Below are 19,539 nucleotides of genomic sequence, written 5' to 3' on the forward strand. Positions count from 1 at the left end.
CGTCTAGATCAAATATTCGAGGAGTCGAATACGAAGGAGCATCTATTGCAGCGGTTCATGAGGAGTCCGCAAAGAGGTTCTTAGCAAATATTGAGAAGTCATAGTGTGGTTGTAAGAAACTCTTTGTTTTCACGTTTTGTGTATAATGCGCTCTTCCCTCCCGTGGGTTTTTCACCATCTTTGGAGTTTTCCATGTATATATCTGTGTGTCACGCGTGCTTATTTCTTTTTCGCGTTAATTACCTTGCATAATCACATTGATTAGGGTTTCATAAAATTAGTCAGTTAATTTAATTTTGTTCACCGTAATAGTAAATCGTGAAGCGATCCAAACTTAGGTCTTTCAGTTACCATGGTAATTACCCGTGCTCGTTCACTTATGGTGGGAGCACGATCATCCGGCCAGATAATCAGCCGAACGGGATTCTGATCTGTAGCCGGTTTATACCCATTAATTTGGTACTCAAAACGTGGTTACCACAGTAGTATTGAAAACTTCACAATCTCGATCAACAACAGGAAATATTCGGATTCTGTTGTTCTCATTTCTAACACATCCTAATGTCCTTCCGGTTTACACATCGATCTTCACTAACTAACCCTCCAAGCGCAATGCAACACAAATCGGGCATATCATTACTGCAACAGTGACTGAATCCAAATCGGTCTGCATTTTTTATTTGAACCTTTCTTATTCGCCCACATTTGGCAAAGTAAACAAGTCTGGCTTGGACACACATGACGGGGATAAAAGGCTTCGCTACAATTTGGAGAACACTTTCCATCAGACCTGCCTGGGAGAATGCGACAAATGAGACCAAGCAGAGCAGAACGACGAGTAGAGAAGACGTCGTCTGTGCTTGTTTACGCGTCATTCTTTATGCTTCATGTGATCAGTGCTAAGCAACATCGATCTACGAGACCTACAGGTAGCAGTGCTGCTAAGAATTAGGTGCAGAAAGAGCAATATTGTGGTCTGGGGATGTAGCCAGCCTTCAGGGCAATGCATGTTTTTCGATGATGGAAACAGAAAAAAAATGAAATATGACATTGAAACTGTCGTATTTATATCACGCAGCTCTTTAAGTTTCCCCACATAATTAATTTCAGAGGTTTCGGTGTGACTTATTTGGGAGAAAGCAGTGAATAACTTATTAATAGCTTCGTGCAATCTCACCTGTCTATTTCGGCAATCAACGGTTGAGATGCGTTTTTAAACTATCAATGGTTGGGTGTGCCAACGTAACATCTTTAAATTTTATAATTTGGCATCAAACTAAAGTGTTAAATTTACATTTTATTTGTTTATTTAACTCTCCAATCAAAGTGCATGCCATCAATTAAATTAAGTAATTAACATCCAAAAAGTATAGTAATTTATACTCGGAACCAAATTCAATCATCAAAACAATGATACATTTTCTTCCCAGGAAGTTATATAAAATCAACACAAATCCTTGTAAAGTATGACATATTTTCCAGCTAATGAGAGCTGCATAGAGCAGCGGGTTCCAAGTATCCGGTAACCCCGGAAGGCACCAGTGGCTGCAATCCAACCCGTTGTGGTTGCCACTGTAAACCTTCGGGTGAGCGTCCTTTCCGTACTGGGAGAGGGTGGTGATGTCGAGCAAATAAACTGGTTTCTTGATTTGGCTCAAGACCTTGTTCACAACCACTGCAGCCATCGGTGTGCCTGCTGGGTACTTGGTTCCAAACAACGGTTGCATCTCCCCGGAATATGAATTTGATGGTTCATTCCAATCCTTGCCTCTGAGTTCCACAAATAAATTTTAGTATCATTTGCAAACTGATCGCATTGATTAAGGACACAAAAATGTATTTCTAAAAGAGAAAATAGTGGAACACATCGTCATGACTTATCTTTTCATCATGTAAATGCATATAATCCATCCGTTCCAAATTAAAAAATAATGTCCGATCCATAAAACAGAGAACTTAAAATAGAATATATTCATTCAGAAAATTCAAATATTTTTTTCACAATTAAAAGAACTTGTTGATATCTAGTATCTTACAGGAAAAAAATAAATTTTGAACCACGATATATGCATTTTTTTTAAGTTCTCCTTGCCGATCGAACGATTTTTTGGAATGAAAGCAGTATTTACCAAAATGTATAGGTGTTCTAAAATTAATTAAACATAGTTTTTAGAAATATATATTTTCATAGGCTAATCATCAATCAGCAATACTAAAATAATAACCACTAAAATTGGTTGGAAAAGTGAAACAAAAGAGCGATTTATTGGTGGCAAGTCAGGCCTAGGGATGGCCAGTGCCATCGGTCCCCTTTAAAGGAGGCTCTACCCCTGATCACCAAACGTGCTCAGTCACCACAACATTATTAGAACGCAAAAAAATAAAACAACGAAAGCAAGTTTTTCCAAAAAAAAAAAAATGAAAGCAAGCTAGGGTCACATGCAGTATGGACAATGTATAAGTTAAAAATTCACCAAGACAAAATTAGGACTATTTTGTTCTCATTGCCTCGGAGCGGGAGCAGGAGCAGGAGCAGAAAGATTATCCAAACTCAAGGGGTACGTGTAACTCGGCACACCGTTCATTCATCTCAAGAATCTTCCAGGAGGGTACATCGAACTCACAATGTCTAATGATAATTTTTTGAATGGCCTTGCAACAATTCTTGTGACCGCCTGGCCTAATCGCACTTAAAACACAAGCCATCGCGGTAACGCCAGTCATTGGTACACACGTAACAAACCTCGTGGTTTGCGAAACCACAGTATCCAGAAAATTCATGAAAGATGCCTGACACAAGGAAACAAACGAGACTAACAAGAGTAGAGCAAGTAGAGAAGACGTCATGATACACTGATCCTCTTTACGCTTCATGGGAAGAATAGCAATGTCGGGTATCTCGGCATTGTTTTCTGGAAATGCAGCAGCATCGAAACGTACGGGCGTATGGCTCTTTTTAAGTTAATTTCCAGACAATTAATGTTAATTCAAGAGGTTTTAATGTGAGTTACAAGTTTAATTTTGATGATCTAATGAAATACAATCACCCTAACCTGTTTTGAATTTTCTTTTTCCTGAACGGCACGTTACCTGAAGATAGGGTTAATAAAAAGCCACTGTTTTTTTATACATAACCGGGGGTTAGCAGGGTGTTAATAGGTTAGTACGTCCACAATAGATTTCGAAAACTATCCATAGCCCTGAATCCTAAACGTCTACGACATGGCTCGAATTCTGGTCTCCGACATGGAGAAGACGGGAGTTACCAAATGGGACAGGAGCCCATTGGTAAAAGCCAAAGAGTATCTCTTCTTTTTTGTATTATCCTACTGTTACTTCAGGGTTTTTTTGGTTTGCTATGGAAAAAGGGATAGAGGCCAGAAGGCGTGATTATAGGAACATCATACTCGCGACGGGGCTCTCGAAGGAGACACAAAACTTATAGGTGTGCATCGTCCCACCCGAGGCCGAAGAAGCAGACAATAAACAGAACATGAGATTCAAACAGGAGAGAGGGGGCATCGACACGAGTTAAACCTACGACTGTGTGAGAGCCAAACCCAACAGGAGTAAGTTATTGCCATCTTTGCTACCACTCTATACCTTTGTGATCAACCCATGCCCAGACTTAGGGATTTGACCCGATGGTTGTGTAGCACTCAAGAAGCGTGAGATCTATGGTTCGACTCTTAGTCTCTTATAAATTGAAGGTTGGTTCTCGTAGTAATCTAACAAATACTAACATACTGACATATATCTTACCGATTGGGAAAAAAGAAAAGAAAAAAACATGCCCAAAAGTTCTGTCAGAGTTGTAAATTTGGGTTTCTAATAATTCTATATTGACCTCAAGGAATACGGATTTGGGGATACTGTATGCACTTCAGAGCTCTGTTTTCGTCTGAAACCAATAGGCTTGTAAATATTTTGGCAAAGAAGGTTGGGCAACATACTTTTGGAAAAAAAATTAAAACTAGCCTTAGCCATTCCCAAAAACAGCCACGAATAGTGACATTTGAAAATAATTGGCAATGTTAGTGCAATGGCGCATTTCCATTTGCAATACAATTTTTTTTCAATTATTCCCTTTCTATCCCATTTTCAATTCAGTTTTATCAACTACTATTCTTATATACTATTCTTTATTCTCAAATTCAGTGGCGGCTCCAGGAATTTGTAATAGGGCGTTCGTAAATTACCTTAACTCTATTAGCTAGTGTATTGACCAATAATATATCTGCAAAACCTTGTATATTAGTATAAATAGAAAGGACAAAAAAACGTAACCTTTATTCTAAAACAATTAACTACGAGGTAAAATGAGAACTTAAAAATATACACTATATTATTTAACAAAAATTTAAACTTTTTTTTAAGTTTCCAGCCGACCTTTTCGAAAATATGTTGTTTGTTTGGATAATATGATGAGATTTTCTATCGCAACCTTATAGTTGAAAGAATATCATTCAAGTTAACGGGGTTTTGCAATGTAGTTGAATTTTTGTAAAGCTTTGCCTGTAATTCTACAAGCTAACTAGATAAAAAAAAATTTAAAAAAATAGTTATTGTAACGAATGCGAAACTAACACATTTAGACCATTGACAATGGAGATGGGATAGAGAACGCAGATTATACACTTAAACCACTAAATTTTTCTTTTTCTCTTTATTTTTTTACAACTATAATTTTTTTTCCATTAGGATTGTGAGTTTTGTTTGAGGTAATGAGTTAAGTGTTCAAATATGAATTGTCTGGATTGATGGGCTATAATTGGGTTGTGATTGACTATTCAATTGGTTGTTGGGTGTTCAATTATTTTTGGGTTAGATGTTCAAGATTATTAGAATTGGGTGTTCATTGATATTTGAATTGAGTGTTCAAAACAAGACTAGTCCATAATTTTTGCATGTATTCTAGGCAAAACAAATAATTTTGGGTGTTCATGTGACCATGGAAGGGTCCATGTATCAACGTATATCATGTACCCTTCCAAAAAATAACCATAAAAAATATAAAAAATTTGTATCTAAAATAATTTAGCCCAATCTATTTTTTCTTTTATCCCAACCCCTCCCACCAATCCATTCTACTGGTTGGTGTCTTTAGATTTGGATAATAATTTTGTTCACACTTCTTGTGAAATTATCAGAAAACCTATAGGTACCGACGAGTTTCCCACTGAAATCGTACCAATGGCCTCGCCGGGCCATCTCCGGCCACCGGATGGCCAACGCGAGAATAAACGGCATCCGATGTGTGTATGGTGCTTAATCCAAACATCTGGATCGATCGTCCAATGGCCGGAGATGGTCCGGTGAAGCCGTCGGTACAATTTTGGTGGGAAACTCGTCGGTACCTATAGCAGCTCTCTGAAATTATATAGGGTCCACAAAATGAAGGCACTTATTGGTAATAAAGGAGTTTTTGTGGTAGAACCTCCACAATTTTCACCAATCATAAGGAGGGTAATGTTCATCCTCTTTAAAGAATGGTGAACTTATTTTCTTAGATTTGCTCTTATATTGTTAAATGTAGAACACTGGCTAGTGTGCTTAAATTTTTACTGATTTAGTTGATGCAGAACACTGACTGATGTCCTTCAATTTTAAAATGTTGGTTTTTACAATCTTAGTGCTCTTTTAGATTTAAATTACATAGAACGGCAAAAAAAAATCTGGAGCATTTTTTGAGATTTGTTGATGTCCAAGGCCAAGAGTTTTTACGGGAGCGTTTTTTTTTTGAGGTCTACCTTATGTATATTATATACACTCCACTGGAAAAAAAAATTGAGTTAGCCCAGTGCAAAAGCAATTCCTTGTTCCGCCCTTGTTTCATCATCTCTATGAATAAAAAAACTTAAAATTAACTATGTTTTTTTTTTAAAAGCAAAAATTAATTATGTTCAACACGCAATTCCTTACTTCTCAATACTATAATGATCCTATTTTCCTGTACAATGAATAAATCTATTTTTGCAGAAGGAATTCAAATCTAAATCTTTGCCTAAAATGATGGCCCAAGTGATGGCATTGGAGTATCACCATATGAAAGGATGGAATCAGGGGGTTTAAAAGTGGCGGTTGCTAGGACAAGAATTTTAGAAAATACAATAATTATATGTAAAAAAAAAAATTATCTTCAACGTATATAGATCTGTCACTGTTAGATTTTTCAATTATTTTTTGCTATATACTAGCTAGTTCTTAATCCTCTAAAAAAATTCAAGAAAGAAAACACAAAAAAAATATTCCAAAACTAAATTTGATGAGCCAAAGTGAAATAATATAGACGGCTCACCGCTCATGCCGATTCCATCATCGATGCTTTTAATGACATGAAAGAGTGTTAGACACAAACCAAAATGCCTTACTTTATTATGTTATATTTTAATTTTTCTAGAGTCGATGACATTCATATTGCAATGAATCTTTTTATTTTTTTTACGTATATTTCGCCACTGCAAGACTAAAATCTTGGCTCTGTCCCTGACCATATGATAAAACAAAAGCTAAACACGTTGCTTCCAATAGTAGGCAAACAACACTACCGTCAAAAGAGATTTGGCGGCGACGATCAACTAATGAAGGGCTAATTCTTCTTAATTGGGCCTATGCAATTCCTGAATGGGTCCAAATGAACACACTTGCACCCACCCTTCTTGAAAACCAAATGAAAAAAGGGGTTCCATTAATCATTTAATTGTATTGCAATAAAGATCAGCCATTATGTTGGATGAAGCACGACCTTGGGTTTGGCCAAATAGTTGTGTAGCACTTATTTGGAGCGTGAGGTTTAAAGTTTAACTTTTAGGGAGACAATATTAGCCTTCATCAACTCCTAGGTGCGCTCTCTCTCTTGATCGAATTTCTCTCTGTCGGTCCAACAACAAGAAAGACAACAACAGACACAGCTTCACCTCGGATTTCTCTCTCTCTGTTCGGCTTCTCATACGACAACTTCTCCTAGGGCGAGATCGATGGCTTCACTCCGGCGACGACAAGATTGGAAACGCACTGGGAAAACCGGCAAGTACTACTAGTCTCTCTCTCTCTCTCCACACACACATGCTCATGCACACTGATTTTTCCATGAACAAAAGGGTGAGAATTGGATTTGGAAGTTGATTTGGAAGGATTTGCTGCTATTTTTGGGTGAAAATGGCTGGAGAAATGGCACACCATTATTTTTATTTTTTTTGAGTGGCAATTTTTGCCAACTTTTATGGAAGGACTCAAGCTATTTGGAAACCGTTGGACTTGCTCGCAAAAAATGTGAAATATACAGACTCCATATTGTTTGCTTTTTGGGGGCAAAGTAGAAAAAGGAAAAAATACCCATGGGGTTTCACGTAATTATCAAGGGTCTGTTACCAATGTCGAAAACTAGTTCAAAATTCACCAACGCAAACCGGGATTCTATTAATTGTTCCATTTTTTTTTTTTGGATAATTACGCATCGTAACAATGTTGGCACCAATTGCACCTTTTCCTTAAAACCGAATATCAGAACTCGGATTTACACTGTTTAGCAGCACCAGCAAACATGTCGCAACAACCAGTGTCCCTCCTTTGGGGGATCCAACAATAGGCACCGTTGTAAACATGTTGTGGGGCACCAACTGCGACCCACTTGACCGGCTTGAACAATACCGTATTCAGAAGAATCAGAACGTCCATAAGAAATGGCTCATTGAGCGGGACAAACGAGACGAAGGGACAGATCAGAAGAATTATAACGATACGCGGAGAAGACGTCTGCTGGTCTTTACGCTTCATGGGAGGGTTCTAGTACCCGTCTTCGAGCTGAGCTAAAAATCTGGTGAAGAAGAGCAGTGCAAGGGATGGAGGTAGTGTTTTCGGAAAATGAAAAAAGAAAACAAGAAGAACATAATAGCAAATGTAGAAATAGTCGTATTTATATCACTTGACTTTTAAAAATTCCTGGGGTTTCAGTGTGAGATATTTATTATAATCCCAAAACGAATAGGGTCATAATAATCGAAAGGAGGAAATTGAATATGTCATGCGCGCTTTTTTTTTTTTATTAGCATAAAGGTACCCTAAAGTATATTTAATTTGATCTCCAATATTCCCTTCTAACAAATTGACAAGTGAACTTCATCGTGCATTAAAGTCAACTGACGTGGTATTCGAAAAACATGATCGTCAATCAGCGGTGGGGCTACGATTCGAACTTGGAAGTGCATGGCACTTAAAAAGATCATTATAACACCTCAATCCCAAAAAGAATGTCCGATCCATTAAACTGACAACTTTAAAAAGGATATGTTTTTATTCTAAACAAATTCAAACTTTTTTTCCAAAATTAAAAGAACTTGCTGATGGTATCTTGCGTAAAATAAATTGAATTTCTTTTGAACCAATATGCATTTCTTTGAAATTCTCATTTAGCGACAATTTTTTATTGGGACGTAAGGAAGGTATTTAATGTTGCGGAAATAAGGATCAAACCAAAAAAAACACAAAGAAACACACACACCCAATTGAACACAGAGACAACGGATTTACGTGGTTCCCCAAAATCGGGTACGTCCACGGGGGGGCAGCTGAATTATATTTAGGAGGAGGAGGATTACAAATCACTCTAACTCACACTCACTCTGATTTTCCTACTCTCTGGTCTCTCACTCAAGAGAGATACCCTTGCAGTAAACCAAAGGCCTTCAATTTATAGGCCATTCAAAGAATGGCTGTCATGCCATTTTCAACAAAGGCTGCTCTCAGCAGCCCATGTGGTTCAACAAAGGCTGCAGGCTGCTCTCAGCAGCCCATGTGGTTCAACAAAGGTTCAACAAAGGCTGCAGGCTGCTCTCAGCAGCCCATGTGGAGAATTATTGTCAATTATCAACAATCTCCACCTTGACGACAATTCTCCAAAAGTCCGATGCTGCCCCAAACACAATCCAAAAACAGAACAAACAGACTCTCTACAAACTCGAACAAACAAAGAGAGACAAGAGAGCAAACTATAGAAGCAAACAACAGTGCTCTCAAAACAGAACAAACAAACAGACTGACTGCAGATAACAGATGCTCTTAACAAATTCAGAATACCGGAACAAACCAACAGAAGAGCCAGATTTTCGAAGTCTTCGAGTAAACTTCAGAACAGATTCGGACAAGTCGCGCGACAACTCAAAAGTCCCGGCAACAGATTCATATACAAATTCAGATGCTTGACCCACATCAAGCCAAATGCTCAACCTCGATTGAGCCAGGCGCCCCAGAGGCGCATGCACCCCGAAGGTGCTTAACATTGAATCAGGTGGACTGAGCTTGAACCACCATCAAACTCACTCCCAATAACTTCAGCGGACAGATCTGCAGTAGATTCAAAATCAAATTCCCCAATAACGGTGGCAGCTCCACCTTCAGCTTTACTCCCTTCAAGGAAGTATAGGTTGTTGCGTCGGATGCCTCTCATCACAACCAGATTCTTTGAACTAATCTCGAGAGCTCCACCTTGCACAGAAATCACTAAACCTGTGGACTCTAAAGCTCCCAAAGAGATGAGATTTTGCTTCAGGTTCGGGACATACCGAACATCAGACAAAACAAATACAGATTCATCATACAAAAACAAGCTGATTTTACCTATCCCCATAGTCTTACAGGCATGGCCATTGCCCATAATAACTGAATCTCCATCCAACTCCTTGAAGCTGGAGAACAAGTCCTTGTTGGGACACATATGATAGGTACAACCAGAATCAAATATCCAGTTATCAGGATGGATAGCTAATGATGAACTGACAAGAGCAACATCTTCATCCTCCATAAAAATAATGTTGGCGTTGGAATCCTCTGTGTCCTTCACTTTCTTTAGTGTTGGACAATCTGCCTTCCAATGCCCTTTCTGACGACAATACGCACATACATCTTTCGGAATGCGGAATTGAGGGGCTCCTCTCGATTGGGGCCGAGAGTTGCCTCTCACAATCAGAGCTTCAGTTGTCGTGTCCCTGTGAGTCTCCTTGTCTTTCCTGCGATACTCATTATTGATCAAAGCATTGGACACGATTTCAAACTTAATCTCTTCTTTACCATACAACAGAGTAGTGATCAGGTGATCATACTCATCAGGAAGAGAATTCAGCAGCAGCAGTGCCTTATCCTCGTCAAGGATATTGGCATCCAGATTCTGTAGATCAGCAAGTATCTTATTGAACTCATTTAAGTGTTCAATCATCGGGGTACCTGCACGGTGCTGGAAACGGAAGAGCTTCTTCTTCAGGTAGAGGCGGTTCTCTACGCTTTTGGTCATGAACTTATCCTCGAGCTTTTTCCATAATTCTTTAGCCCTCGTCTCCTTCATAACAGAATACTTCTGATCTTTTGCAAGACACAAACGGATTGTGCCGCAAGCTTGGCGATTCAATCTATCCCAGTCTTTCTCCACCATATCATTGGGCTTATCCTCCAATGCAATATCCAACTCTTGTTGGATCAATACATCCTTCACCTCGCACTGCCACATGCCAAAGTTATTGGTGCCATCGAATTTCTCCACCTCGAACTTGGCATTGGACACCGTTGTCCTCCGCATAGAGCCTATAGAGGGCTCGGTGACAACTTTTTCAGATGCTTCGGCCATCGGGACTCCTTAGGAAAAATCCCCGAAAAAGAACCGTCGCTCAGAAACGCTAATAGCGTTTATAGGCTGCGTTGAACTATAGCAGCAACTTTTGGAGAGGAATCACGCAAAACAAAGTGTACGGTTGGATCTGGGACGTCGAGATAGTCAAAAATTAACTACTCACACGCTGAAATCGGAATAAGAATGGCTCTGGAATCGCGAAAACAAAACGTAGTCGGCTGACTAGGTGCGGCTGACTGGACTGATCAAAACTAGCTGGTCAAAAAACGTCGAAGAGTAAATTGACCGGTCAAACGTCTTCTAATGAACCAACAAGCAGGTACAGGAAGCAGATTCAGCTTCTTCTTTAACCTTTGGACAAAGCGTGAACACACGCTAACTAGCCTTACACGCTCCACGATTGAACGGCGCGTGGGAGGTAGTTACTGCTCCGATTGAGATGGGTTTTACACCAATCTCTTCGTATCGACGATACGAACGGGATGAACAGATCAGATCAAGTTTTCAACCAGTTTCGAAAACCTGCAATTTCGGACAGAGAACAAAAATGGCGGTGGTTTCGCAAGTTTTGGTTCCCTAGTGCTTTGATACCATTTGTTGCGGAAATAAGGATCAAACCAAAAAAAACACAAAGAAACACACACACCCAATTGAACACAGAGACAACGGATTTACGTGGTTCCCCAAAATCGGGTACGTCCACGGGGGGGCAGCTGAATTATATTTAGGAGGAGGAGGATTACAAATCACTCTAACTCACACTCACTCTGATTTTCCCACTCTCTGGTCTCTCACTCAAGAGAGATACCCTTGCAGTAAACCAAAGGCCTTCAATTTATAGGCCATTCAAAGAATGGCTGTCATGCCATTTTCAACAAAGGCTGCTCTCAGCAGCCCATGTGGTTCAACAAAGGCTGCAGGCTGCTGAGAGCAGCCCATGTGGTTCAACAAAGGCTGCAGGCTGCTCTCAGCAGCCCATGTGGAGAATTATTGTCAATTATCAACATTTAATACCAAAGTACAAGTGTTCTACAATTGACCAATCATAAGAGTGGGCTGCAAAACAAACGAGCTGTTTTTGGTGGCAGGTTAGGACCCGGGGGTGCTTCTTCGTGCCACCGGCCCCCTTAAAGGCTCTGCCGCTGATCACCAAACGCGCTCACTATAGCATTATTGAGCAAGAAAACAAGGCAAAATCAGGACTTTGTTGTTCTTCATGCCTTGGAGTGGGAGCAGAAAGCCAGAATATCTGAATATATATGCATGTGACTAAACTCCTAACTCAAGAAAACATTCAACTGAGCGCACCGATACCTTATCACAGGATTCCAGATCGATCTTGCAATGTTTACCGAGACCCCTTTGAAGGGTGCGGCAACAACTGTGCGTTCGGTCAAACGCCCTCAAAATGCAAGTGGTTGCAGAAACAGCTTTCATCGGTACATACACACGTGTCAAACGACTTGGTGTTTGAAACCAGGGTACCGAGAGCATCCAGCAGATAGAGATGCCTGCCTGAAGGAAACAAACGAGACTAATAAGTAGAGCAGAATAAGTGGAGAAGACATACGCTAGCTCTTCTTTACGCTTCATGGGAGGGTGCTTCAAGCCACCATCTTTGACCGAGCTAGCTAAAAATTAGGTGAAGAACAGCAATGTTGGGTATTTTGTTTTCTGAAAACGAAGCAGCATCGAAACGGTTGTATTTATATCACTTGGCTGAGCTCTTTCGAGTTTCCAGGCAATTAATGTTATAATTCCTGAGGTTTTAATGTCAGTTATATATACTACTACAAGTTCAATTGATGAGTATTAAGATTCTGTAAGAGTATAGTCAATTAAGATTACCCATCTCTTCCAACAAAATACAAATGTCTGACGGCAATGGCAAATGTTGTTTTACCGACGGCCTAGGATTCTTATTCGAGTGTGCTAAACCCACCGCCATTGGGGCTACCAACACTGCCTTCAGAGCCACCACTCACCTCCACACTCACTGATATAATTTGTCATGTACATTTCTATCATTTATTCTGTCGGTACTCCGTCCCTGACTGCAGCCATGGGTGTGCCTACCATCTTTAAATTTCATAATTTGGCATCAAAATAAAGTGTTAAATTTACATTTTATTTTTTTATTGACTCTCCAATCAAAGTGCATGCCATCAATTCAATTAACATCCTAAAAGTTATAACTGTGAAATCGGAACCAAATTCTATCATAAAAACAATGATACATTTTCTTCCCAGGAAGTTATAAAATCAACACAAATCCTTGTAAATGAACGTATTTTTCAGCTAACGAGAGCTGCATAGAGCAGCTGGTTCCAAGTATCCGGTAACCCCGGAAGGCACCAGTGGCTGCAATCCAACCCGTTGTGGTTGCCACTGTAAACCATCGGGTGAGCGTCCTTTCGGTACTGGGAGAGGGTGGTGATGTCGAGCAAATAAACCGGTTTCTTGATCCGGCTCAAGACCTTGTTCACAACCACTGCAGCCATTGGTGTGCCTGCTGGGTACCTGGTTCCGAACAACGGTTGGGTCTCCCCGGAACATGACTTTGATGGTTCATTCCAATCCCTGCCTCTGAGTTCCACAAATAACTTTGCAGTATCAATTTCAGTCTCATTTGCAAACTGATCAACCTAGCGAGCATGCACTCATTGATCATATGTAATGATCAAAATATATTTTCATAATGAGATATACTTATCCACGACTCCTCCTCCGTGAATAAATTGTTTACAACATCGCCCAATCTCGCACATCCAAAACACTTTCGGACGCGCGAGATTGGGCTTTGTAAAAACTTATTTACGGCTCCTCCGTGAATAAGTTGTTTACTGCATCGCCCAAATCAGCTGAATATCAAGCCTGGAATTAAAGCAATGACAAATTGTAGGATTGATAGAGGGAAAATCTTACTCGTAATGGGTGGGAGAGATACCCTGGAAGAAAACTTTGGTTTTGGAAGGGTCAACATTTCGGTTGACCCATCTGGCCCATGTGGTCATGCCTTTGTAGAAAGCAATAAGACGGTTCATGTCTTTGTACAATATATTCCCCTCTTGCATGTAGTCCCATCTGCAATAAGACGAAATTATGCATGCTTAATTCCCAAACTAGAATTGCAAATTAAAGGTGTATATATATATATATGCTTCAAAACTAGAGTTGCAAATCCCGTGAAAATAAAAATCTAAAAACTAGAATTTCAAAAACTCTTATTTGCCGGGGTCTATTACCGGGATGGGAGAGGCTGCGTAGCATCACCCTATAGAGAAGAGTGGTGTAGAGTGGCCAATTTAGCCGCTCATCTCGGCAATCGACAGCTTGGATCTTAACCAAGTAATGGACGGTTCAAATTTTTGTACGCGCTCAGATTCCATCCGAACCGTCCGTGTCGAGATAAACGGCCGGATCGGCCACTCTGCACCCGCTCGGCAAGTAGTTAACTAGCTAGCTGCTCGGCAGCATCTCCGATTACCGTAGTCTTCAATTCAAATAACATCTCGGCAAAGTGGTTTCGTATTTTTTCTTTTCCATCCCGCCCAATGTTGGAAAAATTATTTTGTAGTCTTCAGGAACATCACGTGGTACCCCAACATTCTCATTCATGCACCTGCTAATTCAGTGATTCTCAGTGCGTAGATAAGGGTGTTGGGGCACTAAGTGACGGTTCTACAAAACCACTGAATAATGGGTATGTTTTTTAACCTCTATATTCCCTCGGTATGATCGTTCTCATGTTTGTTTAGCTAATAAATGAAGATCTAAGCCTGGTTTGGCCAAAAAAGTTAAGCTAGATTATTAACTTATTGAAGTGCAATACGTCCACGTGTTTGGGCTTAAATTAAATCCTCACAATACTCATTTTTTCCCAGCCAATCCTCACACAAAATTTATTCATCTATTCTAGTATTTTTTTGTTTCTTACATTAAATCTTTTCATGATTATTCAAGCACCACTTGATCAAAGTTGGAAGAAATTACGCGACAAATCTTACGGTTGAGAACTTCCGGTGTGAGTCCACCAATGCCATGAGTTAAAGATCAACACGTCCATGCCTCTCCAAGCATTGCCATTTTGAATAGAGTCCAGCTTCAAAATCCGACCCGCTTGTTCATTTACTATATCTACAAGATATGTAGTGTGATATAGTAGTAACTTGACTCCATAATCCTACATAAGTTTGTTGTTCGATCAATACAACAATGATACATATTCCAAAGGAAAAACAATAGATCCTACAAAGAATAGATAAAGAAAAAAAAAACAAATAAGACAAAGAATTTTTTTTTATTAGAACCTCTTTTAGTAATTTATGACTACTATTTTAATAATCAATTTTAATCAAACAATAGTGTTATAGACATTAGATTTCATAAGAAGTGACACCGATCCAGACACTTATGTGTCCAGAGCTATTTGACGTGCATCGGTCTTACCCATTTCACGTAGAACTCATGCACATGGAACGGTTATAGACAAAGATTTACTCGATCTGTGTTCAGATATCTATATCTTTAACACATTCCTTTATTAAATTTCAGTTTCAACAAACATGTATACACTTTTGGCTTTTCCAAAAGTCTTCCCCCCCAGAATTTATAATCAAATCAAATCAATCATGTTGAAACTTCAAGAGACAAGACAAAAGCAAAATTGGGTACACCAACTAGTTTGGTCCATGGATTACTTGTTCAAACACGGCTCCCATTCATTGTTCATTATTCAATTTGGGTCCCAAGTTAATTAATTACTGTACCAATATTCTCTGGGTCAGTCCCTCTCTTATACTGTAATAAGTGGTCCTAAATATCATCCCCTTGTCCACAACCTTCCACTACTCTAAACATCACGGACTCATTTAAATAAAATCCCACGTGTTATTTATATAGCCACCCTAAATCTAACTCCTATTTATGTTGTAGTCCATAACATCGTCATGACTTATCTTTTCATCATGTAATTAAATGCATAAAAGCCCCATTAAACCCTTATTTACTCTAGAACTAAATTAAATTGCAGCTAGAAACGAATTTGAGTTTCACCTTCAAGTATAAACTAGAGAAAGTAGGTTTGATCCTCCAGTCATCATTTTCAGATGACTTCTTCTTCTTCTTCAGTCAAGTATATATGTGAATGACAAAATCATTAATGTGCCCTATAGTCCTTTCCATATGCATGTATGCAACATTTTCAAAGTTGGTTTTTGAATTATTGTGTCAATGATGATGACATCCAGGACCATGACAACCTCACATCCACATTTCTTATCGTGTTACGTACGACTTGGGAAAGCTATGGACAGCAAAATATTTAGAAAGTTGACATCAGGGCTAATTTGAGCTGTGATAAGCATGACTTGCGCTGGATTTGAAAGAATAACCTTAGGGCAGGATTTGCCGGCCGTAAATTCAGAGTTACGGAATTAGTCAAGGTGCGCGCAAGCTGGTCCGGACATCCGGTTATAAATAAAATAAAATTGCAAAGCATAACACAATTGGCAATTTCCTTTAAAGTGCACAAATGGCACTAGCTAGAGATAGTGAACAAATGGGCTGGAGGACAAGCTTAAAAATTATCTCAAATTCTCGATCCCACTACTCTCTCTCCTTTTGCCTTTAACTTCAACTTGCTCGTCTAGTCCACTTCATCATCTTTTTTAACCAAATATATTACTAAAAGAGATTGGAAATAGCAAGAGAAGAGCGGAAATGAGGATTTTATAATAACACCAAAAGCTAGAGTGAAAAAGACGAGACTTTATACGCACTGGGCGAAACAATGACTTTTGACAACTTAAATAAGAAAAAGCAGAAGAATTTCAAATGTCGTTATTTATTTATGTTCCAAACCAAATATGGAATAAAGGCTATTTTGGGTAACTTTCTTGCAACTTTCCTCCTTCTCAAACAAAGAAGTTTTATTTTTTTTTTGACTATTTTTTTTTCTTTTTCCTCTTTTACTTCACTTTCGATCATTATCAACTTTCGCTATATTTTTCTCGCTGATCAAACGGACCTCAGACAAACAGGTGTTAGAGAGCAGAGAAGGAAATTTAGGGAAAATAGCAAACGCCTTACCTCAAATGTAACGGAACCAAGTGAGCCTTTTCTGATGAATGCTGTCTTAGAATTTGGGACCCATGAATGAATCATGCAACTCAATGACTCCCACATGTTCACACTCAGTGAGTCGCCCACAAACATGATTTTTTTCCCTCTCCACCTCTCCAAAAAATCCTTCCCATTAAACCTGCACCATTTTTATGCTCAAATGCACCATTTATAGATAGAAAAAGGAAGACTGCATGCAGCTCTGTTTGACTTCATGAGTCTCCAGAAAATTCATTTGATTGATGGCGGATTTCGAAACTTTGTTTCTTCTATTTTTTAAGTTAAATTTACTCGCTTTCAAGAACTACTTAAAAACAGTGTCGGATGCAAGAGTTTGACGAAGAGGAGACCAGAAATGGAAAGTTCTTTTGAGTTTGGAGGGTTATGGTATTATTAAAAGTTTGATTTTGAAGCAAGTAAAGTTATCAAGATTTTGAGGAGGCTACAAAAATCGAATTGTATCGTAAACATCAAGATACACATTAGAAAAGGAAAACAAGTTTTGCATGCTGCACTTTTTTTTTTGTCTTTATTCAAATGAAATTACCGAAGTTTCTTTAATTTTGAATTCACTTTCAACGTGTGAAGAGTAATATGATAATTCTACGTGAATGACGACACGAAAAAAATTACACTAGGGTAAAACAGGGTTAAAATGGGAGTGTACAACAATTAAATTCCAAAAAAGATTATTCTAATGGTCCAGAGTGTTGTGGCTCTAGTCTGCACCCCCTTGAAAACACCTTTTAAAATTCTTGAATACCATTTTTAGTTTAAAAGAAAGTAGAATATCGAAATAAAGAATAGGGTGTTGTCAATAATACTTCCACCAAATGGTTTATCCGATTGTTAACTTTAGAATTTCAAGGTCAGTCAAAGTGCGAGTAAGGTGGACATCCGGTTCCCGAAAAGTTCGACAAAATGTTTGTTAAAAAATTGACACCGAAGAAACAGAAAAACAGAGATGAGCTAAAAGGAGTACCTTGGCAAGTTACACGAGAAGGGCTGCCACCTGTATTTCTGGTACAGTTTATCAGGCCTATTGTACTTTTGGCAATTGAATTCTGGATCTATGAAGGGACAGCTTGAGTAATCGTACAATGGATAGGAAGCATCGTATACCCATTTGCCTTGGAAAAAATTGCAACCACTGGCAAGCTTTCTACCTATAGAAGAAGAAGTAGAAGAGGGTGCAGTACTGGTATTGTAGTATTGGTAAGCCATAATTGTTTGGTGTGAAAACAGAAACAGAGTGAGAAACAGGGGCTGGCTCAGAAAACCCATCTGGGATTTCGATCCCAGAAGGTTGTAGTAAAGGACTTTGTTGTGGGAAAAAGTTGTCTGGGAATGATGTCTATATAGTGTGGAGAGAGAGATATGTTAGGCCTCACCGCCTCATGATTAGTCTTGGTGGGTGGGCTTGCTCCTCGCACAATTGACAATGGTTTGATTTTTAGGAGCAGACCGCAAGAAAGTAATTTCTTATGGATTCTTTAGTCTTGGCGTGAATGGTCTGTTTTTTACCGGTCTGGGGAGGGAATTAGTTGAGGTGCACACAAGGTGGTCCGGACATCCCTCACTGTCCAAGAGAGAGAGAGAGATTGGAGGCTGCACATGGTTTAAAAGTCACATTTTAGTTTCGAAGTTGCTTCGATATTTCGGATAGCCTAATTTTTTCAATGGGTCAATTATGAAACAAAGTTTCAACAGATAGGTATATTTTTAGAATTGTAAACAAAATAAGATAGTGAAAATATGCATTGAAAGATGTCTCTCTGTAGATACAACTATGGGTCTATGGTCTTGGTGACATTTTGCCTAGGCTACGCTCGAAGTGTGCAAAGTAACAAAATCCTACAACATATTTATAATAACATAGGGTTACAACCGGACATACATAGAGCTCGTCTAGACAGCCTACACGAATCCGGACCAAATTTGGCCCGATCGTTCGGTAGGTGTTACCACTGTAGGAACGGAAGATGCTGGGAGTGCCCAAAATGCTAAAAATTAAGCAAAACTTCTACATCTTGAGAATAGTCAAAATTCATAGGATCAAAAAAAATTATAATAGTATCTCTTTCTCCAATATTTGAGGCCTAAAAATAATTTTAATGGCGTATAATTAACTATAATTTTAGGAGGCGTAAATCATATTAACCTTCAAAATAGAAATTTGTAACCATATCCTTCAATAGCTCTACGACATAGTACAATAATGGATCTAAGAAAGCGTACAGGTGATTTAACTCCTTAAATTTTGAATAGAAATTTGCATTGTACAACTTCAACTCATATGGTAATCATCGAATATTCAAATCACAAGCAAACCATGAAATTAATTACCATAATTTGCAAGTCCAAATATCCTTAAACAGGACTTGAGGCCCTGCTATGAGCAGCATGTGCTGTAGGGTTGTTTGAGTTCTTCTTTTTCCATAGAAATCCATGATGGTGATCAGGATTCGAAAATTGAAGGGGAAAGAATAACACTTTTGAAAATTCTTTCTTCTTGTCCCTACTAGAAAAAAGGCTCAAAAAGTAGAGTTTGTGATATCCAAAAGGCTTCATCGAAAAAGAAATATGCAGAACCAAACACAATTGTGTCAGATAAGTTTTCTCCATGTGGCTGGGGTAGCGGGATAAGAACCTTTCCCTCTCCAACCGGTCTCGGTTTCAACACTGGGACTAGATTGTTGGCGGAGGGACCTCAAGGGCATTTTACCTTAGGTTCAGAAAATAAAAAGTAATTTTCACCGGATCTCATTTAATTAACAAAGTACTAAAATTCTATGAAA

General features: G+C 38.9%; 1 protein-coding gene across 2 annotated transcripts; it reads right to left on the reverse strand.

Moving 5' to 3' along the window:
• Positions 1-1,312: 1,312 nt before the first annotated feature.
• LOC131321737 (protein trichome birefringence-like 39) lies at positions 1,313-18,100 on the reverse strand. 2 transcript variants are annotated; one of them, XM_058352647.1, is made up of 5 exons: positions 17,724-18,090; positions 16,709-16,880; positions 14,626-14,801; positions 13,544-13,702; positions 1,313-1,770 (listed from the first exon to the last, which is right to left on the reverse strand). In XM_058352647.1, the coding sequence occupies exons 1-5, from the start codon at positions 18,023-18,025 to the stop codon at positions 1,341-1,343; spliced, it is 1,239 nt and encodes a 412-aa protein (XP_058208630.1). In that variant the 5' UTR covers positions 18,026-18,090; the 3' UTR covers positions 1,313-1,340. The 2 variants fall into 2 exon arrangements, with proteins under 2 accessions (XP_058208630.1, XP_058208631.1); XM_058352648.1 differs by lacking the exon at positions 1,313-1,770 and adding an exon at positions 12,788-13,204 and having other exon boundaries at positions 17,724-18,100.
• Between the last annotated feature and the right edge of the window lie 1,439 nt (positions 18,101-19,539).

The sequence above is a fragment of the Rhododendron vialii genome, chromosome 4a (genome assembly GCF_030253575.1).
Source record: "Rhododendron vialii isolate Sample 1 chromosome 4a, ASM3025357v1".
Taxonomy (NCBI): domain Eukaryota; kingdom Viridiplantae; phylum Streptophyta; class Magnoliopsida; order Ericales; family Ericaceae; genus Rhododendron; species Rhododendron vialii.

Excerpts from the sequence above, each read along its gene's own strand:
- LOC131321737 (XM_058352647.1), bottom strand. The coding sequence starts at position 18,025 with ATGGGTTTTCTGAGCCAGCCCCTGTTTCTCACTCTGTTTCTGTTTTCA. Across the intron at positions 16,881-17,723 it reads TTCTCGTGTAACTTGCCAAG|GTTTAATGGGAAGGATTTTT; the intron begins GTACTCCTTTTA and ends AAAATGGTGCAG. Across the intron at positions 14,802-16,708 it reads TTGGTTCCGTTACATTTGAG|GATTATGGAGTCAAGTTACT; the intron begins GTAAGGCGTTTG and ends AAACTTATGTAG.